General features: G+C 38.3%; 1 protein-coding gene across 10 annotated transcripts in view; it reads right to left on the minus strand.

Annotated features, from left to right (window-relative positions):
* Positions 1-246: 246 nt before the first annotated feature.
* The window catches only part of PCNX1 (pecanex 1), an 88,427-nt gene continuing 67,573 nt past the window's right edge, over positions 247-21,100 (minus strand). For all 10 annotated transcript variants that reach the window (XM_075105753.1, XM_075105754.1, XM_075105752.1 and 7 more), the window contains 15 exons: positions 20,538-20,715; positions 20,006-20,114; positions 19,261-19,390; positions 18,337-18,395; positions 17,347-17,562; positions 16,690-16,943; positions 15,398-15,628; positions 13,931-14,031; positions 12,543-12,693; positions 10,567-10,797; positions 9,890-10,164; positions 7,937-8,178; positions 6,404-6,840; positions 4,912-5,052; positions 247-1,729 (listed from right to left, as the gene is read on the minus strand). In XM_075105753.1, the coding sequence (XP_074961854.1) occupies positions 1,589-1,729; positions 4,912-5,052; positions 6,404-6,840; positions 7,937-8,178; positions 9,890-10,164; positions 10,567-10,797; positions 12,543-12,693; positions 13,931-14,031; positions 15,398-15,628; positions 16,690-16,943; positions 17,347-17,562; positions 18,337-18,395; positions 19,261-19,390; positions 20,006-20,114; positions 20,538-20,715 (2,896 nt within the window). In that variant the 3' untranslated portion in view covers positions 247-1,588. The remainder of the gene's footprint in view (positions 1,730-4,911; positions 5,053-6,403; positions 6,841-7,936; positions 8,179-9,889; positions 10,165-10,566; positions 10,798-12,542; positions 12,694-13,930; positions 14,032-15,397; positions 15,629-16,689; positions 16,944-17,346; positions 17,563-18,336; positions 18,396-19,260; positions 19,391-20,005; positions 20,115-20,537; positions 20,716-21,100) is intronic.

The raw sequence follows: 21,100 nt of genomic DNA on the forward strand, positions 1-21,100 counted from the left end.
ATACAATAACCTCTGTAGTATATCAGAAGCCTCTTCTGGTTACGTTACATATAGAGAAGCGGAGGTGACTGGGAAGAAGATGGCTGCTCCCAAAAGCTAGGACTGTGTGCAGTTTCCCTACAGAGTCCTATGTAATTACAGGTCAGAAACAGGAAACAATCACAACAGGTACATGTTTTCTTATGGATTAAGAGAAGTGAGTCATAGGAACTGCAAGTCAAGAACAAACCAGTTTCCCTCTCACACTCCCACGATAGTTCTGAGTTACTTGTTTCCCTGAATACACACTTTTAAAAAAAAAAATACAATAAAACCTAGGATATGTAACACATGAATAATTCAACTTCACAGTTATAAATACTCAAATTACACTTACATAGAATATATAATCACAGAAAATAAAATTCAAGTCATAGAAAAGAATGAAGACTAAAGGGAAAGAAAAGGCAAGGTGGTAAAAGTGATAAAAGTTTAGGGCTGTGCCTTCTATAAAAGCTCTTTAAAGGGTGAAGTCAAGTTTTTTTGTTTTGGTTTTTTTGGGGGGTTTTTGTTGTTGCTTTTAAATTGGGTGGAATCAAAAAAAACCTTCAAGCATCCATGAAGAAACCACGGACCTGCACCTCCCCCTAACAAAACTCACACAACTGTCTCTGCCAGAGAAGAGCCAATGAAACAGCATAGCCAGCTCTGGGTGTAAAGAAGCAAAGTAGCCATGGCTAGTGGAGGGAGGACAGATGAAAGGTAGCGTATTGGGGTCCACTTTAAAGCTAGACGTGTTATACAGATTTGAAGTACCACTGCCACCACAATAGAGTCTGATGTAGTACAGGGATACTCAGGTGCTTTTCTATGTATTTGTTATTTTACCATTTATTGTGAAGAGGATGCAGCAAATGCACTTGTATGAAATACAGAACATAGAACCAAACCCGTGGCACAGCCCTTACCATCAACATGTACATGGAGAGGGAGGGGATTAATCCCAAAGGCAATTTAAATAATGGTATTTTATATACTTATATTTATATATAAATAAATGTTCTCAGCAATCTCAGGGTTGTTTTTAGTGCATTGCTGTAAAAAATTAGTGCAGTTCTCATTACTGTTTAGCTCATAAGGAATAAGAATCTATACATCTGTTCAGTCTCTTCTTGCCACACCTGAAACCCTTATACTGTTTCACCAAACTGAAGGTTTGTAGTCAATTTCTTTAAAATAAGGTGGATGAATTCCACGCACTCTGTGACAAGACATGGCAATTTTTGGCAAAACAATTAGAAAAATATGAGGTGCTCTGATCTTAGAACTGAAAAATTTGTTGATTTAAAGCATTACGCAATGCATGAACAAAATTTATAAACAAAAAGATATGTCTCAACAAATCTATCCTTCATGCAAATGTTTCTTCAGCAGCTAACAACTTAAAAAATTTGTTACACTTGTTTATTTGGGGAAAGTGACTTAGACAAATCTGTATTTCCAGTCCTTTCCTACAACTGGACCGAAGTTTCATGTCCTGGGAGCTGCTTCTTCTGGACCCTTCTCTCTTCTGAACCACTAGAGAAGGGGAAGTTTCAGTCTCAGAGATTTACACTTCAGCCCCAAGTTCAAGGACTCCAGTTTCAACAACAGCAACATATTTATCTTCGATTTGGACCAGCAGGATGGTTTTATCTATATGGGACCGACTACTTGGATCTCTGCTGCAAGGCACCCAGCGGTGAATCACCTGAGGGGGGAAGAAAAACAAAACAAACCAACCCGTGTAATAAAACATAAGTTCCATAGGGACAGCTGCCATATCAAAGCTGTGGCTGATAATTCAAGACCTTTAAAGGGTAAAAGGAGCAATAATGTAAGTGCTATGTGGACTTAGTTGCTCAGTTTTCAGTGACAGCTCTTTTCAGACACAGATAAGCTGCTCATCAGTTTTGCTGGAAATCTACAGCTTACCTGAGAACAGCCAGCAGGAGCAAACAACTTGACCCAAATCAGAACCAAACAGCTCATGCAGAGTTAGTAACAATTGAAAAAAATGTACATATATAGATTTGGGATATTTTGATGCTGTAGCTGAAATAGGCTTAAAGTGCCTCTGTTGTGCAGCACATAATAGCACAGAACTGTAGTTTATTAGGAGTTAGGTGTAAACTACGGTCTCCAAGTCAAATCCCTTGCCCTAATTCTGCTCCCTACTCACTGTGAATACAAGGTTCATCTTTTAAATTAAATTAGTCAAAGATAATTTAAAATGAAAAAAATGTTACAAAGCAGAGGGGTTTCAGAAACAGTGCCACGAACTACTGTAGTTCCAAGGCAGTATGGAATTGCAGTATGGAAGTACAGAATTCAGGTACTTTGATCTGCTGCTTCTCAGGATCCACCTGATATTGACCATCAGAATGTCCATTTTCCATACAGGCCCTTGTATAACCCTGCCTCCATAAAATTACACCCTTAACTTCTGGGTCCCCAAAGGAACCACAAGGATACTCCAGTAACATGGTTTTAAGTATTGCCAGCTCCATAGAAAGTCCAAGTACTAAATCCTTGTTGTCCAGTTTAAAGCTGGTGCCTTTGAGATAGCTATGGGCTGACTCCAAAGGCATCGGTATTGTGGCTCCTTAAAAATTGTGTATATGCAAGAGTTGAACATAGATTAATAACTCACTGCAACCATCCCCATCCTTCCTCCTCGCCCTCAGCTTAGTTCTACCATCTCTTCTATCATGACTGGTGTTTATTTGACACCCATAAATGACCTATAACACACAAAATGGTATCAGTAGATAGTCAAGAGGTGATAAGAATCTTGGGGTAGGGGGGAAGGGTCCTTCTGCCTGCCAATGTCAGGTATTACGGAAAAAATGCAGAGTGTAACTTAATCTCAAAGTCCTGGAAAAAGTAGCTACAATATAAAGAGGATTGCTAAATTTTGATGCCAAGCCTGACAATATTCAAGAAGCACTTGGACAATGCCCTCAGACACATGCTGTGAAATTTTGGGGTTGTCCTGTGCAGGGACAGGAGTTGGACTCGATGATCCTTGCGAGTCCCCTCCAACTCAGGACATTCTATGATTATATAATGTCTTGTATAATATAAATACTGTACTGTATACTCAGCAAAATAGAAAGCAAAGTTAGGAAAAAATTTTTTTTCTATGTAGGAATTTTAAACAACCTACTGCTGAACTTCATACCAAGAGCACTGTCACAAGGTTTGGCTGGTAACTGCTTGATAAACAGCATCTCAGCAGGTAAGAATCATTTCTGTCTGTTTGCAGAAAAGACCACAGCCACAGGATCAGAAACTGTCCTAAGAGCTAACGGCTTTACTGATACTAGTATGTTTAACCACAGGCAGTGGAAACTATGTCATCAAGTTAAATCTTCTCCTCCTAATCACACACAGGATAATCTGGTGCTTCCCCCTTTCTTCTTAGGTTAAAAGACGCTTTTCTAAAAAAACCTGCCAGTATGCTGCACCAAAAATAGATGAGAAGTATTCAGAACAGTGGCTTACTCTGACCTTCAAATCCTCTTGTATTAATCTTTCTGTAACTTCAATCACTGAACATGTCAGCATGCTGCGATTTGCAAAACACACTCTCAAACTCCTGAAAAAAATCTGTTCAATGATACAAGGCAACAGGACATATTTCGATATAACCCTTTACATTCACCATCTTTACGACATTCTTGATCTGCAACAGCTAACAAGGAAATTCCAAGTATAATGTCTAAACCCAACATAACTATGAATGCTTACAACAGCATTCTACTCCTAGGTGTTACCTACAAGGTAACTCTACTATCTTAAAAGTGGACCGTCAACTATAACAACTACTAATGGAAGGAATTTATTTCCAGGGCTCTTCCTTCACATACATACACCATCAAGGTATGTTATCAGCATATTGCCATTTCTTACCTGAAGTTTGCACAAACGTCCACAGTGATGTGGATGTGGACTTTCAGACAGCAAAATCCAGCCCCTGAATCCAATTTATAAATAATGCCTCCAATTGAGGCAGGCAGGCAATCAAAGCAAATTCTTATGAACTGTCAGAACCGACATATTCCAAATGAAAATACAGTTGTACTGATGTACCAGTGCGGACACAATGTCAGTGACTCTTGCCTTTTACTATTTATCACTGAAAGAATACTCACTGGAGCATCTTTATAGACAAAGGTCTAAAAAAAAAGTTTGCCTCAGTAAAACCCAAAAAGCCTGAAAGATAAAACTGGGGTTTTTTTCCCTCCCCTCCTAAACAGTGTCTAAATTGGGAGATAGGTTTTCTAACTAATGCAGTGAATTGTTATAAAATGCAGATATAAGACCCCTAGGGAAAGGGAGATGTAGCTGCAAGTCACAGGCTTTCGCAAGTTTTAGTTACAGCAGATTTCCTTCTTAAAGGAGAGTAAACGCCTATCATGTAGCTATTATATAATAAAGGGACATCTAAAGACAATCTTACTTGGCTCTATTTTCATCAGATTAATTTAAAAACAAATACTGTTAACCATTCAATTAAGGGCTCATTGTTAAATTGACCTTCCGTATTTGCTCAATGACTGACAGTTTAAGGAAAGGAAAACGACGGCTGGATGAATGAGCGCATTGCCTGAGAGCTCTTTACAAGAGCTGGAAGAAGGCAAGGAAGGAGAGGTGGTTGACAACATTTGAATCACCATCCTGCATCTTTTGGATACAGCTGCAGAAATATCCTTCTGCTTCAGATTAGGATTCTAGACTTGCTCTTCCAGCAACAGTGACTTAAGAGGACAGCTGCTGATCCAAATTACTACTACATATATCTTTGGCCTTGACATCTAGGCAGACTGCCATCAAATCAAAACACTGCCTTTTTAAAAATTAGCTTGTCAACTTAAAAGCAAAACTTACATGGCCTTCCATGCCTTCCTGAGGACTCCAGTCTTTCCAGCTGTTTCTTCCAGCTTTTAGCCGTATCACCTCATCTGGCCACTGCAGCTCTTTCCTTTTTGACACGTTGATCCCTTCCAGTACTTGACTGGGATCCATTAACTATAAGTAGGAATTGAGTTTTGACTGTTAGTTCAGTCAAAATTTAAAAGAAACAGATAAACCTTTTGCATACTTCCAGAGAACTGACTTTAACCCATAGAAATCCATTTCTGTATAATTTCAGTGTTGGAAACCCTAGCTCCAGGCTCAGAAAAACCCTGAGCAGCACAGAAATTGGAAATCAGGCTGTGGTTTCAGACACAGCTGACAATATACCAGTTCACTGCTGGTTTTCTTTCCCACCCCTTCTTTTAGTTACACTGGCTCATGGCAGGGTAGCATAAGCATTGGCAGCACATGGTCCAGTAGCAGGGAAGAGTTAAGTGATGAGCTGTTAAAACTGGCTCATCACTTCTTTCAGAATATCTTAAGAAACATGGTCTCAGAGAATTTACTGTTTGGCTGAAGAACTATTTATCTACTAGTATGGTTAGTTGACACCCACGCCGTGTTTTGAAATAAGCCGGCCTTTCCATGGAGGGTAGCAGGAGAAAACTCCTGAAAACTTCTTCCTATTTAAGGATAGAGAGAACCGCATGATGTCCACTATCCAAGGACACATGTCAACTTCACCTGTAGACTCCTCACCAGAGTAATTAAGCAGTTTCATAAAAGGGCCCTTGCCTTCAAACAAAAGCTACCAAGCACAGACCTGTATAATTAATTTGTTAACTTTGCCCACTATGATGCAGTTTACTAAGAATTACTCTACACTGAAGTGATACCAGCAATGAAATCACCTTTGTTATGATCTAACCTATTAAATACACTTCTTGACATTTCCCACTAATATACTAGCAAACATGTATGTGGGGCTAACAAGCAAGAATACAAATTTCTGGATTTTCACAAAATGAGTAAGGCTGCCATCATTAACTTAGTCAATGGTGTACTGTTTGCTATGCAGTAAACCCAGACTTGGGGCAATAACAAAAGAATAAATATATATGAAAGTGAGTATTTTTAAACTTTTGTGGAAAATCTACTTAGTTTATGAGAAGAAAGCTAGTTGCTTCCTGTCCTGCAAATGAAGCTGTTTAGCTTTACATGTTGTAGTGAATAAAGGCAAACTAAGTGTGAAGTGGAACCGAGTTCAGCCTGCATTCTCAAAGATGCACTACAGCAAAACATAGAAGTAATGTAAACAGAGATGTCTAAGCATGCAGGAAGGCTGGTTGTCCAGAAAAGTTTCTCCTCATATCAGTTCTCGAAATATGACTGCACAATAGTTAAATACATACAGAGTCAGGAATGTTTCAGTATACAAAAGCAGTGATTTCAACAACATACAAGGTAACACTAACAAAAGCATGTGGAAGCATAGGTTAACTTGTTCTTCTGGACTATTCACCTGGATTCTGTAAATAACGTCATCCTTTTTGGCTTGCATTTGATTTGCAGGGCTTGCATTACCGCCTGACTGAGTTTCAGTTGCATTACTCCCTCCTTCTGTCCCTAGAAAGCCCACAAGGGCATGCTGTTTACAGGCTGGGATGCTTTGGCTGGAGCTGCTAGAAGAGGGCAGTCCATGCTGCGCGCTGACCCCAGTCTGGCCAGTAGGTTCCATTTGGTTCACCATAGATAGGCGGGACTGGATGGATGATGGGAGGTTACGAAGGGATATCTGACTGGTGGAAGAGCGACGACAAGGCACAAAGCCTGTTGTGGATGTGCGAAGAGATGAATGACGACTGCCATAGCAATAAGATGAATGGCTAGCTACTGAGGCACGGGCAGGGGAATGTCTGACAAGGCTTGACTGCACAGAGTGAGAGCTCTGACTGGTGCCTAAAAGTAAAAGATACAGAATCAGGAGAGTTTGATAAAGCCTCCCACCCACATTAGATTTCCGACACACAAATGTTTTAGCACTTAGATACAAAACTGATGGGTCTAATAATAACTTGTGAAACAGCTGTACTACAGATCTCTGTTGCACTTCATATAGCAGAGCATTTGAATACATTCCATTCATCTTATCTTGGAATTCCACACTCTGTTCAATTCACAACCGCTGCAAGACAAGTAGCTTGGAAAAATGCTTCGGCCTTGCTATTCCCACATTAGAAACTTGTCTCTTAATATTAACACTTAAGTTTCCCATACTTAAGTCATTCAGGCAGGTAGAGATGTCCATGTTTCAAAATGCTAAATATTCTTTCTTAATATGCTTGACTGGATGTTCAAAGATTAAGTCAGAAAATTTGTTAGAGCAAAAGCTTATTCTAAACAAATTCAGAAAAGTTTAATGCACATAAACTGCAATTCCTGTTTATCTTATGAGCATTAGTGTAATTGCTTTACCTATACTATGGACTTGTAGATACCTCTCCACAGCTGACAGACCTGCTTTAGTTGTGTAACAAAAAAAAGTTCAATTACATACACCTTTATATTCTCTGTGAGAAAAGGCAGTGTTTGGAAAGACCTTTCTCAGCTTTACTGTTTACCACCTCCCTAACTACAGATCACTATGGACTCTTGGATAGGATTCAGCTAAAACACTATGGAAGCAGAAAATCCATTCCACTGTTTAAATAAGAAATATAAAGACATTAACAAAAAAATGACAAGCTTAGCATTTGCAGGCAATAAAACAGAAGAGAACCAATCTGTAGAGATGTGTTATAAAAAGTTATTTAATCTATTTTGCCAGCACAACTATACCCTATTGCTCAAATAGGGGTTCTGTTTGGGAAACTTGCATTGCATAAAACAGCACTGTAGTTTGAGATGAATCTAGCAGATGTTAGCACTACATAATCAAGTCACTTTTGTTTGCTTTTTCTTCTAACTTAGGTCTCATCCAAAGACCTGAAAGGCCAGTTCTGGCTATAGGATTGCACTTGTATAGAATTTTTGCTTTGTTTTGTTTTATCTTTACCCAGAGTGGAGGGATGAGTTGGTGGATGAGCTGCAGGAAGAGTTGTGGGATGAGCTGCAACAGGAGGGTGCTGTACTGCTCCAGGTCCCTGCCCTGTAGTTGCATTCCCTCCTCCTTGTGACATGCTGCTCTGTGACTCATTAATAGTTGCATTGTTACTTGTGCAAGAAGCTCCACCTCCAGCATCTGAATCTTCAATATTTCCACCGCTATTGCAGCCAGCTCCACAACCTTTCCTTAGTCTGTAAACAATGCAATTGACACATTAAGTTAGGCCTTCTAATCATCAGGATTCTAAGAAATACCTTATGACGAAAAGCGAAAGGCTTTACTCTGTACAATCGACAGCGTTCCCTAAAATCAGATAAACCTTGACTTTATTTTATCAGAATATGGTTTGCAAGTATAAATCCTGCTTCTAAGAGATTGCATTTTTCTTCATGACAGCTATTCAAGGAACAGCCACTTATCATAAGTCAGAGTCTCATATAAAATAGCTTTTGAAAAAAATCAAGGCACTTCTGAAGTACAATGAAGTGATAAAATTGTAAATATAAAATGCTGGTAGAAGATCCTGGTTATTTTGTATCAGTTTAGTAAAATTTATGCTCCTTAGGACACCAGTCGTGTATTTTTATACTGAAAAAACCTTTGTATATTCAGATGAGCAGGAAAAGACTGTTTCTTGGGTTTTTTTTAGTTGTTACCATATCTGGTTTCTTGTTACCATCAGTAACGTATGCACAGTTGTCTGAGGTACACACTGCAATTATTTGAATCACAAGTTCTCATGCAAATTTTGAACAGTAGGCTAGCCAACATCTCCTAGTGTACCTACAGGCTTTTCACCACATTTGTTTGCATTAATAAATTTCAGATGGACACAAAAAACATGGCACATTCCTCCTCCCTTCAATTCCTACTGTCATTATTCATTTCTTTCTGTCACACTCAAATACATTGAGCACTCCTTTCCAATTTTAGTTGCCCCTCAGATCCAGAATCCCAAAGCATACACAGCTTGGATCCAAATACTGTTCTGTGTCATACTTTCACCTGTTATTTTATCCACGTGTTGGACACAGAGATGGTGATAGGAGACAAACACCACAGGCTGTACTAAGTGTGGCATATTGTGTGGTGAAGCAGCACATTCTACTTCAACATGCTGTAGATGTTTAAGTGTAAATATGCCCATCAGAACAGCTACAGGACTGTTCTAACTATGGCACCAGCTCCTGGCATTGGGACACGCATTTCTGAGTGCCACATGCTGCTGCTACTGTTGCTTTTGGAGCCACAGTCATCAGGGGCAAGAAGTGCAGTAAAAGTTCTCATGGCCTATAAAACACAGCACAGCAGGAGTTTGTACTGGGTTACTGAGGGGTCATGTAGAGGGAGGATTACATTATCACTCCAGTTACTTGTTCTGGCTCTGACATACAGTGTATTTATAAGCACTCATGGAATTCTGAACAACAGCTAAAGCTTGAGTTACTATGTAGGAGCATACCCTAACAACATTAATAGTGGCACTTGCATGCTAAATGTTTGCCAGACAGGAACCCTACCAAATAGGCCTGATTCTGTAAGGATGATATTATAGACTAAAAAAGTGATGGTACTGAAAAAAAAATAACACAGAAGTTGCATTGTCTCTCATTATCAGACCTGACATGAGAAGCTGTAGTTCTTGCATCTAGACTTCCCATCCTGTTTTTTCTGAGCTGTCATTTACATGGTCTGTGGCTTATTACTTATATGCCTTGAAGATTAATCCTGTACCAAAGCAGTTGCCATATGGTACAGATGTGCCTGAAAGAAAAGCCAAGGCTTATTTATTTTTGTGCTACTGAATATTATAAATTGTGCAGTGTTGGGCATGTACGAGACTAGTTAATGGAATATGAGAGCGTGAACACATACTAATGAGAAAACATTTCCTCAGCTCACCTGTGCCACGTAGACACTATGAAATTTCTGATGTTTCCTAAGCTGATAGCTCCCCCGAGAATCTCCTTAAGCTGTTCATGACTATCTGAATAGGAAGTAGTCAAAGGCGAGACGTAGATTGGATATCCAATTGGCTGGTCACAAGAGGAGTTGATCATGTTCCTCAGAGCTTGTTTTGCGTTTTGGATGCTTCCTCTTTCTGGATTACGATTACGCAGGAAGACAAGCTCTTGTTGTTGTCCTGCCCACAGGCCACGCACACACTCCTTATTCACCTGCAAGAGTTGACAGATAGAAGCCAAGTAGAAAGGCTGTGTCAGGAAGTGAGACGAGAGTGTGAGAAGATGGCTTTGCTGCACCTAGGCCTTCAGGAGCATATGTTAATACTGCACTGCAGAACTGCAAGCATTCATATTCACTTCTTGAAAAGGCTGAACTTATGGATATGGGCTGCAACTGTGAGAATAAAGCAAATCTAAGAATGGGTTGAGAAATAAGATATTTAAGTCAGCAACTGGTTTTCTGATTAAATACTTCCACTATATGAGAAGAAGCAGCCCTAGCAATGACAGATCAGTAATGAAAAAATAATGATTTGATTTGAAGCAGCAGTTTGGTATGGTATATTTTAATAACTATAACATACTGTCACATTGTGGAATGTGCACAAAGCTTACCTTAATGACCCTAAAACTGAGATAGCGCTTATTCAGCATAATGATTTTATATTCATTGGTGCCATCATCCATCACATGACGCAGGGCAAGGAGGGAGGGAGAATTGGAAAGAACTGCACTCCGCCAGGCAGGGTCCCCTTCATGTGCTATAACTAGATTTTCTTCATGGGTTGTTATGGCTTCATAAAGGACAGAAGGATCATCATATTCATCTGGAGAAGTGAAGTGATCCTGTTTCCAAGAACACATGTTCAAGAAGATACGATTAATATTTCAGATGTAACTGCATATAAAAATGAAACATTTCACACCTCAAACTCTTGAAAGGCTAAGTACATTACAGAAAGTCAGGCATCTAAAACATCAGACACCTACAAAAGAACGTTATTAAAGATGACCTCTTTTCCAACAGGTTAGTTCTGTTCGCTTCCTATTTTAACTTAAAACCAAAATGATTGGAAGGACCTGCCTGTTATCGATTCAATTAAATTTCTAATTGAATTTCACACTAGATTTATATCTATTTATATTGCCTGCAGAAACATTTTAGGTTTAGCTTCTTGCTTGTTCACAAGCCTCCAACTACAGAATACACTTAAGTAAAGCACTGATTATTCACTGAGACTGTATTATATGAAAATAGCAATAGGAAGACAACCAATAAAGTTTATCTGTATTTTCTACTAAAAAGTTCACAGTAATAATTGATGACAGACTATTTCAGCATCAGATACTATCACACAACTTAGAATACTGCCAGTCAAATAAAAACATGAAATTCGCAAGGTCAATTCAGTATTAGATCACATTATTTTCTGGTTAAAAAGGATAGTGGTTAATATCTAAATTCCCAGCACTGGCTTAAGTCTCAATATGCTATTGCACTGCAAGTGAATAAAATCACTCTTTATAGATTCATACAATAATGTTCAGAAAACACTACTTCTATTGTTAGAGATACTTTTATTTTTCACACTTTTCATTCTCTGACTTAATTCAAGCCCATTCTGCACAGTAACCCAAATATACTGAGAACACTTCAGAACTGTTGAAATGGTACTTCTGCTGGTTTCGGCAATGATTTTGTAATTATTCCACAGGTACTCCTAACACTTAGGAGCATTAGCAATCTGTTAGCAATTTAGCATTCTGCTAAATTCAGGGAGTTTGTGTTACATGGAGCTGATTCAATCACTGCGAGCTTTGGGGGACTTCTAGACTCCGCAATGAATCCAACTTTATTTTTTATTTAAAAAGTGCAACTAAGATTTGCCTCTTACTATGAATTTCAAGCAATCTGTTCTCAGTATCAACACTTTTCCCCTCCCTCACAGAGTGATTATCACTCAGTACATGCTTTCTCGTACTTGCTGAGCTTAGTTAATAGATCCACTGGACAAAATTTGAGAATGTTCATCTTCAGCCTTGCTTCACCATGAAACTGACCCAAATTTCAGCATTTGAAGAGCAACCTTCTTATTCGCACCTGAAACCTTACTGATGGGATCAGTAAGTAATGGCAAAGTGTTTATTACAACACTTCAAAGAAAAAAGAACAAGAAAAACAATTCCCATTGGACAGCTGGAGAGGGCTGTGCAGCTTTGAATTATAACCTTTTAAGCCAGTTACATATATGAGGGGAGGGGAAGAGGGAGGGAAGACATCAGAGAGGCTGTTCATAAGGGAATTATCTCTATATGGATATGAAACAGGGCTTGACATGTTCTCTTATCTACATTTGATGTAATTTTGAAGCTCTGAGCATAAAATGCATTCCCTTTTCCCCCATAATCACCTTCCAGATAAGCTATAATAAAACAAAAGACATGATACTCCCTCATTTTCAGTTGTCCAACACTATTACATACCTTTCATCCCCTTCCTCTTTTTTTCTATCTCCCAGCCCCTTATTTTTAAAGGAACAAAGGCACAGAAGTAAAAACAACTGGACATATCTTCCTGCGTAATCTCTCACCTGATGTAGCTTAAGTGACATCCGTATTCCAGGAACCACTACTTTCCTCAGCAATTCCATGTCAGCAAAGATCCATTCATCTCTAATTGAAGATATACGGAAGTCACCTTTAAATAGGGCATGCAGGCCGTACAAGAAGGATTCCAGATTACTGTTGGGAGCGGGGGGAAATTAAGAAGACAGCCCAAATATTAACATGAATACAAACATATCTACAATTATCATCACTGACAAGAACAAAAAATACTGGACTGTACAGAAAGGCAACAATTCTTCCCTATAAAGACAACTTACAGGATAAGTCAGGCAGAAGAGAATATATGAGTAAAGATGTGTGTGTAAGCAAAGCTTGGACACTAAATGACTATGTGCACTGAACAGGGAATGAATAAGCCATACATGCAATAGACTTTTTAGATGGACTAAAGTAAACAGGAACACTGTGAGGAATGCCTAACTTTATTCTGAAGATTTTTAAAGAGGAAATTTTTCAGGGAATATAACACCACAATGGACCAGTTAAGGAGGACGCGTAGCTTCAGTTGTGCACAGAATAAAAATCCTGACAACCTCCTCATGCTTAACGGCATCATTTACTTTTACTAAGGTAACTTAAGAGTGAAAAATCAAATATGCTCTGATCACTCCTGCAACTGCCTATCTGCAAGACCTTCAGGGGGCAACTGGCTGGCACTCAGAAGAATTAGTCAACAGTTTCCGTGAAAGTGAGGTAAAACAGGTTTTACAGTCGGCACCCAGCTGACCAATAGCTTCCACACCTGAATATGCCTCTATTTCTTTTCTTTTTATACCACCACCTTGTGATTTCCTGAAACATACAACTGTATTTTACATTGGCTTTCTAAAGTTGAGGCTGTCAGTCTACAAGAAAGAGGTTGCCATATCATGACAGAGTTGAGCTGAAGAAGATTTGTAAAAAACACAACTACTTGCCACAGAGCCAGCTAAACCATAAAACTTATGACAACAGGCTGATCTAAATTCCATCGAGACATGTGTGTTCTTCATTTTAAGAAGCTGTTCTGTTCTCCCCCTATTTCCATACAGGGCACATTCGCTGAGCAGGAAATGGGCTTACTTTTAGAACTTATCCATTTCTTGTTTTTTTCATTAGTTATCACTGATGTGTTCTCATCTTGCATTAGTTGGATAAAACAAAATGCTGCAATTGAAGTTCTCCCTTATTTGCTGTTCTTTGGTTATATTTCACTGCTTGTTTTAACAAAGGTTACCTAGCATAACTGTTCAGTTTAAGGAAAGATGACATTAAATACCTGTTCCTTTTATGAAGAGGTACTCATCTAATACCTAGCCTAGGAACCCTGAGGGATTTTGAGGAAGGGAAGATTACAACAACGTTTTATTACCTAGACATATGATGTGAAGCTGTTCCCAATGCTCTCCGCCCTAGAACGCACAGTCCATAACACAGTGTCACCAGGGGCGAGTCTTTACTTGAATCCAGTGGCTTGTGGTAACAAAAGAGAAAAGGAAGAGTCAGGTGAACAGAGAAAAACTGTCATGTAAAAATGCTCTGCTAGAAGGAGTAAAGAGACCCAAACACATACAAAGGTACACAAACTCAAGCGTGCATACGTACCTACCACACCAGTTACTCTTGCTCAGACTTTCAAGAGGAATGCTTCTAAAGAAGTTTTGCAAGCACGTTGAATACTTGTAAAGGCAGACACACATACTATATTTGAAATAAGACAAACTGTAAGCTGAACAGATGCATGCAACATTCCTATGGATACTGTATCTTGCATGCAAATTGTTGATGAGCAAAATTATGGGGTTAAGACAAAAAAATTTTTAGTGAATAACTGGACTCTCACTTGTTGGTTAGGAGTATATAATTCCGATTTAACTGAAAACTTCCCTTGATTACAGCTTTATTTAGGGGAAACACGCCCTCAGCTCAAAGCCAGTAGTAGCTGAATAGGGTATATAATGCCCTAGGTAATAGTATCATTCATGTAAGTGATTAAACCTGATTTTCAATATCTACACAAAATATTTCACAGGATTGTGACTTGGAGGGAAATAATTTTTTCTGGCTGTTGTTTGTCAGACTGCTGAATGCTTTAAATGTAACGCCTATTAAAATGGGCTTCTAATTAATCTTCTACCTCCAAAGCAAAGCTGAACTCTGAAGTCTTTTGAGGCTTCATTAAACACATGAATTCCAATTATATTACTGTCCCTTTAATCTCAATCAATTCCTGCTTATTCTCAAAGGCAACACTACTTTGACTGGACCACATACAGTTTTTTTGTAGACAGTAAGAAGTCAAGGCATTCCTCTACAAACATACCAAGTTTCTTTTTAAAAGGTGGTAGGATTTGGAGAAAGGAAAAGGGCTGATGATCATATTCACAAGCCAACAATTCCAGTGGCCCAAAGGAACAGTGTAATATGACCACTAAGAAGGAAGCAGTCCGCCTTATAAGCTGGCAACAGGTATTTGTTTTTTGGGGGGGTTTGTTAGGGCTGATTTGAAAACACTGACATCTAAGCACAAAACATCTATTCTATAAACATACCCTTTTGTAAGTAGATAAATGCCTGACTAAGGTTCAGATGATTCATTTGAGCTGGTAAATGAAAATTCATTAATGAACAGGTTAAATCATACACTACCTAGAGAATTTATTTAAATTCACATCTCAAGAGTATAAGATCAAAACCAGTAAACTATAAATTAATATTTCAAATGCAAATCTCTATTTTAAAAATCAATATTAAACCAGCCTGTAAGTCACACCAACAGGGGAAAAAAATGAGACCATCCTAGAAGAGTGAATGGCTTTTCTCACACGTTCATACTTACCTTTTCTCTTCGAGAGCAGCAATACTCTATCCAGTTCAAATATACCATACAGAAGCTCTCTCTTGAGATCCCTGCTAGACGGTGGTCATAATCCTCATCAATATTGGGGTTAAACGTTGGGTCTACATCAACATAATTGCGGTCTGTGCACAACCGCAGACCTTCCTGCATTGTCTCATTAGCTAACCATTCCTCTAGCTTGGGGGATGTTGTAACATAATAGATGATTCCCTGAAACAGCAGTAGTTAAAAATATTAGTCAGTATTCCAATTAAAAAAAGTTGCAATCTCAACTGTTCCAACTCATTTGCATTATTTTCCTGGTAATGAACTAAAATGATACACAGTAGCATTTATTTAGCTCACAGTGGCAGCAAATTTGTACAGAAAACACAATACAGGCTTGTATACAGGCATATTTTTCAAAGACTCTCAAGATTTCTGAAGCATGCACTGAAGGAATAAGGAAAGGGAAAAAGGATGGGACAAGACTAACTGTAATTTGGCAGAAAACCAAACAAATACATAGGAATTTTTATATAGTTAACGTGGAGGCATAGATATTGAACTTCTAAAGAATTCCAATGCTAAATAAAAGACAAGATGGTTTAACACCCTCGTGTTTGGGGGAGAAAAAAAAAACCCTAAACCCAACAACGTGTGTGTAGGTATGTGTGTATGTAGCTTGGAAGTATTTCAAACCTGAAATTTTTCAGCTCGCTGAAAGAGGGTGACTTATGAAGGAGCTCGATTAGTAAACTGATTATCTGGAGGGATCTGAGGCCTAGAGACCTCTTACAACTTAAGGGCTGTTTTTTTTGTGGGTTTGTTGGGTGTTTTTTTTAATTTGTTTTTTCAAAAAAGCAGCCAACCACAAAAAAAACAAAACACAAAAACAAAAACACAAAGACCAAACAAAGACAGGTTTGGACAGCTTTTAAACGCCAAAGCAGCTTGGCTTTCTCCAAGAGAAACATACCATTTAACTTTTTGTTTACAATGCAACTATTACATTTGAGTGACAGCCTTCAAGTTTCTACTCCAGCTTGAGCTAGAGTATCCTCCCTCTGTTCTAGACTAGAGGGTCATTGCCTTGCTCATGCACCAGAGTATCAAGTAATCATCAGTACAGCAAACTCTGCCCTCCTTTGATGAAGGTGTTCGTACATCTATAATTTGTATCACATTCTATGATCCTCATATGAAAGACATTAACATTCAAGACATTAAGTAGTTCCCAGATGTAATCCAGCCTACCTCCCCCCCAAGGTTTGTACCTATCTGAATAATACCTTCACATAGTAAGTGGTGAGAATCTTCCGGAGATCAAAGACTTGAAGCATGGAAGCCGCACTGTTGTCAGTGATGCTATAACCCTCCAGAACATACTTTGTCACAAGCACTTCCCAAGCCAGCCAACGCTGCCCAAAGGCAGCATTAAAGGAAAGCATGTGAGGAAGGTGGCCTGGTTCACAGCAACAAAAACCTTCATCTTCCTCTACACCTTCAGTGATGGCCTCCACTTCTCGTTGCTGGCAGTAAGTTCCTTACGAAAAAATACACAAAAGATAAAACTGAACACTTTATATAATTGCTTTAATGTTGATTTGTGTTTAGAAGTCCAGCCAATCTCAGTTATGTTTCTGTAACGCCAAGCAAACTATCTGCCAATGAACACAAAAGATTTGGATATCTTAGTTTAACATTTTAGGTAGGGGTCTTCAAGAATCAATTATGGTAGCCATGTTGCACTAAAATGGAAAGAGAGACTTAGCATAAACTCTGCTACAGCAAGCTAGTTTTCCTTACAAGCGACAGGGGCATAAAGAGGCCCTGCAGCCCATTTTCAGAGCAATTAATTTACAGGATAGAACTGAAAAGAATTAAACATTTCCAAAGCAGAAGTCCACTATTTAGTACAGACAGTTAAGGAAGTGCAACACACTCACCTCTGAATTCAAGCCCCCTCAGCTGGAAGGTGACTAAGCCATTTCCTATCTCTATAAGGTGTACTAGTGCATTGAGGTAGTCAGAGGCTAGGATGAAGCAGTCCCCAGTACTATAGTTTCCCCACCGACCCAACAACAAGTCTCCACATAGGCTGTGCTGAAGGGAACGGGTTAAATGTTCATAGAAGATTGAATTTAGGTTGTTATCATCTGAACCTGCAAGAAGATTGGATTTGGTTATTACCTGAATCTGCAGAAAAACATTAAGCTTGAACGTCAATTATCACTTCACATTGAATTCTATGCTTTTCTTAAGAGCAACATTGTTTCAAGGTCATTGTCCACACACCCCCACCCCCTTTTTTTAAGGGACAACTACACCAAATGAATGCAAAGTGACTTTTAGTATTTTTGACCAAATTTTTTCCCTTCTTAGTCACTCCATTTTCCAAATTATTCCTTTAGTTCCACTCATGCATCTCCCATCAATCTAATCCACATAATAAAGTGCAAAAGCAAGTAAGCGCAGAAGTATCTCAGTAATGACTGTTGTACTGGTCTCATCACCATGACATTGAGCCACCCTCAATTAATATCTGGCTTTTTAAAATTACTTAAGAATAAAAAGCAGGACAGCTGAATGCGTACGATTATAAAGTAGTAAAGCAGATGCACATAAAGCTAAGGGAGAAAACAAGAAAAACTTATGGGAAAGTCTAGAGAATAAAGCAAGAAAGATGATGGAGGTGAAAAAAACAGTAGACAGAATAATAGAAAGGTTGGGCAGTTTTGGAGAAGATCAGAGGGCAAACTGATCATGAATTTTATAAAAATCCTATAAAAGCCATTTACATTTGGAAAAATCTTCCCCTGCCCAAAACGAAACAAACCAATGCCCCCAAAAATACCCCAAAAAATCCACCCATACAACCCCACACCCCAAAAAAACCCAACCAAAAAACCCCACCAAAATCAGAGTAGGAAAGCTACCTGGGTTTCGATCAAGCTGTGAAGCCAGTCTTGTATTTGAATGATCCACACGCTTTGTGCTGAAAATAATAAAACAAAGCATCCTTAACAAAAAAATTTATTACTGTAAGATAACATAAGAGAAGAAACTAACAGAATAGAACTTATTTAATATCCTCACTGAAATAGCTTCAAGAAGTTATTTTAGAATGATTTTTATAAGCAAATTTGCCACTCTTCTCATATGTAAAACTATTTTCTGCCTATAACAACATTATGATCCAATACCTAATAAAGTTTGTCTACTGTAGGTAGCCATAGAATACTCTTTAGCTTTAGATACAAGTGTATATATTTTCTTTGATAGATATAATAAAGCTTTAGACATGACAAACTTAAAACCAATCAAATCAGCACAGCTAACATTCCAGCAGACTTTACTGAAAGGGCAATTTTCAGATATTTATTATTTCATTGGGTGAAGTTACAACCTTAACTAACATAAGATCTGAAACGCTGTATTTAAACTGTTCTAGTGTTAGAAGGGAAAAAAAGCAATAAAGGAGTGAAATGAAAAATTAAGTCTCCATAAATACTAGAACTATCAGCTCATCTTGCCCTATGCTGTTATTCTAACATTTCGCTGGTCTGATATTCCATCAGCAATATGTCTACATAGAAATTACTTAAGAAACTAAAGCAAGTGTTGTTAGTAAAAAACCAGCTGCTATAGTATTTCAGAAACAAGTTCATTGAAAACTTTCAGTGCTAAAAACTCGTTTTCTCTGGGGAAAAAAATAGCAGCACTTGGAGGAAAAAAAAAAAACCAATAAAACAACCACACAAACGCAAAGCAAAACAAGAAAAAACCCAAACCAACACATTTAGCCATAGTTTCATCATTAAAAACAACGGACACAACTTTAAAGGCCTTATTTCACCTACTTGTAGTCTCTTTCCCAGAATTTGACAGGCCTGGCATATGAAGTGATGAATATTGCACTTCCCAGAAATGGATTCAGTGGAGTAGAGAAGAAAGCTGACACCGCTGCTTGGACAAACAACATTGCAGAATCTGTAGAACAACAGAATTAAGGAAATCCAAGCAACAACTACTTTTTTTCAAGCTTCTCTGATAGTACCTGAAACAGACAGCAACACCAATTAAGAGGAAAACAAGATCTCTATGAATTTTTACGCAGCAAAGTATCTTTACAGTATCTCCATCAATAAGGGGATTGTTTTTGTTTCTAAAAACAGACGAAGGTGAAAATTTGGCACTAGACATGGTGGGTCATTCTCTTCCTCAAAATTCTGCAAAGAGTACTAACTCCACACTCCACTCAAACCAGTCTATAGAAGCTTAAAATGAAAAGCTCAACAACTAAACCCATAGTTGGAGAAGTTGAAAAAGGGGATGACTATGAGAAGAAAAGTTGTGTCATTTTCAGAATGAAATAAACCCTGCTCCATGTTTCTTTTATGTCAGAATTCTATTCCTACTTCATCTGCTACTGTGTAGTTCCCAGCATTGTAGCAAGGCAGAAAGCATGCAGTTTTTCATAAATACTCACTAGACAAACCTGTTCATTCCGTAGATTTAGCCCATAATACATAATCCATTATAATGCAACATTCAGAAGTTATAAACACACAAGTTCAGGAAAAAGTCTGCATTTTCAAAGGATACGTGGCACAGCAAAAGGCTGGGCAAAAGCATGGAAGGCAGATCCCCACGTGATCTGCCAGGGAGCAATGTAGGTATATACAAATCTCAATTTATAGAAGAGTTCCCAAAGCTACAGGAAAAAAAAAAAAAAGAAGGAAAAAAAAAAAGAGAGAGAAGAAAAATTTAGTGATTTGGCTGGGAATCAGTGTGCTTTGCAGTACACAAATATCCTGAGGAATTTACTGGTCACCCTAGAGTTCTCACCAGTTTACCAGAAGGGTTGAGATTTACAAAGAGGATGTAATAATGAAGCAAGTAACATAATACGCGCTTCATTGTTTTACTAACAGAAATTCATCAGGTGTTTAGAAAGTTACATAGGCTTTCTCAAGCAAACGTAAGTGCTTTGGAAACGAGAAGTCTTAGCTATCTTATAGCATATTGATTACAGTACCAATAGGACTGATGATCTGGAAGACTACCTATCAGTTAGGACTATCTGTTTTCCTTTCTGGATGACCTGAAACACCTAGAAACAGAGAGTTAAAGTTACCTTGCTGAAGAGTATGGACATGAAGAAGAGATCTAGCAGCATGGTCTCAGTAAAACTTTTGTAATCAAAAGTAAAGAAGAGCACTGTGAAAATAACAGTGACATACTGGCACGTTGGGCTACTGAATGATGAACGCAGTAACTTCAAGCCAGCTATTGTGATCATTAAAGCACCCAACCTGTATAAGAAATTCACACAAAACAGTTAATTATGTGCTGTCTGAAAGGGGTTTAAAGACCACCTAAATTATTGCTGTCATGCAGTGCCAATCTCTTCAAACTCAAGGTTTAGATTTGGGTTTGCTTTTGGAGTTGGGATGGATGGGGGCGGTTTGGTGTGTTGTATTTAAAGACAACTTCAGAGTGTTTGTTTTTTTTAAAAGATTACTATCCAAGTCTATCAGTATTCTCAAGTCAATCAACATTCAAGGATTAGCATTATTTGTAAAAGTCTCACTAAAAAAAATCAGAGGTGAAACATCTTTGTACTCTGAACTCTGTCTTTAGTTTAGGTTATGAATATTGAGATGCAAAAATGCTAGAAGTGCTCTACATTAATCAGCA

This window comes from Phalacrocorax aristotelis, chromosome 10, assembly GCF_949628215.1.
Source record: "Phalacrocorax aristotelis chromosome 10, bGulAri2.1, whole genome shotgun sequence".
NCBI lineage: Eukaryota > Metazoa > Chordata > Aves > Suliformes > Phalacrocoracidae > Phalacrocorax > Phalacrocorax aristotelis.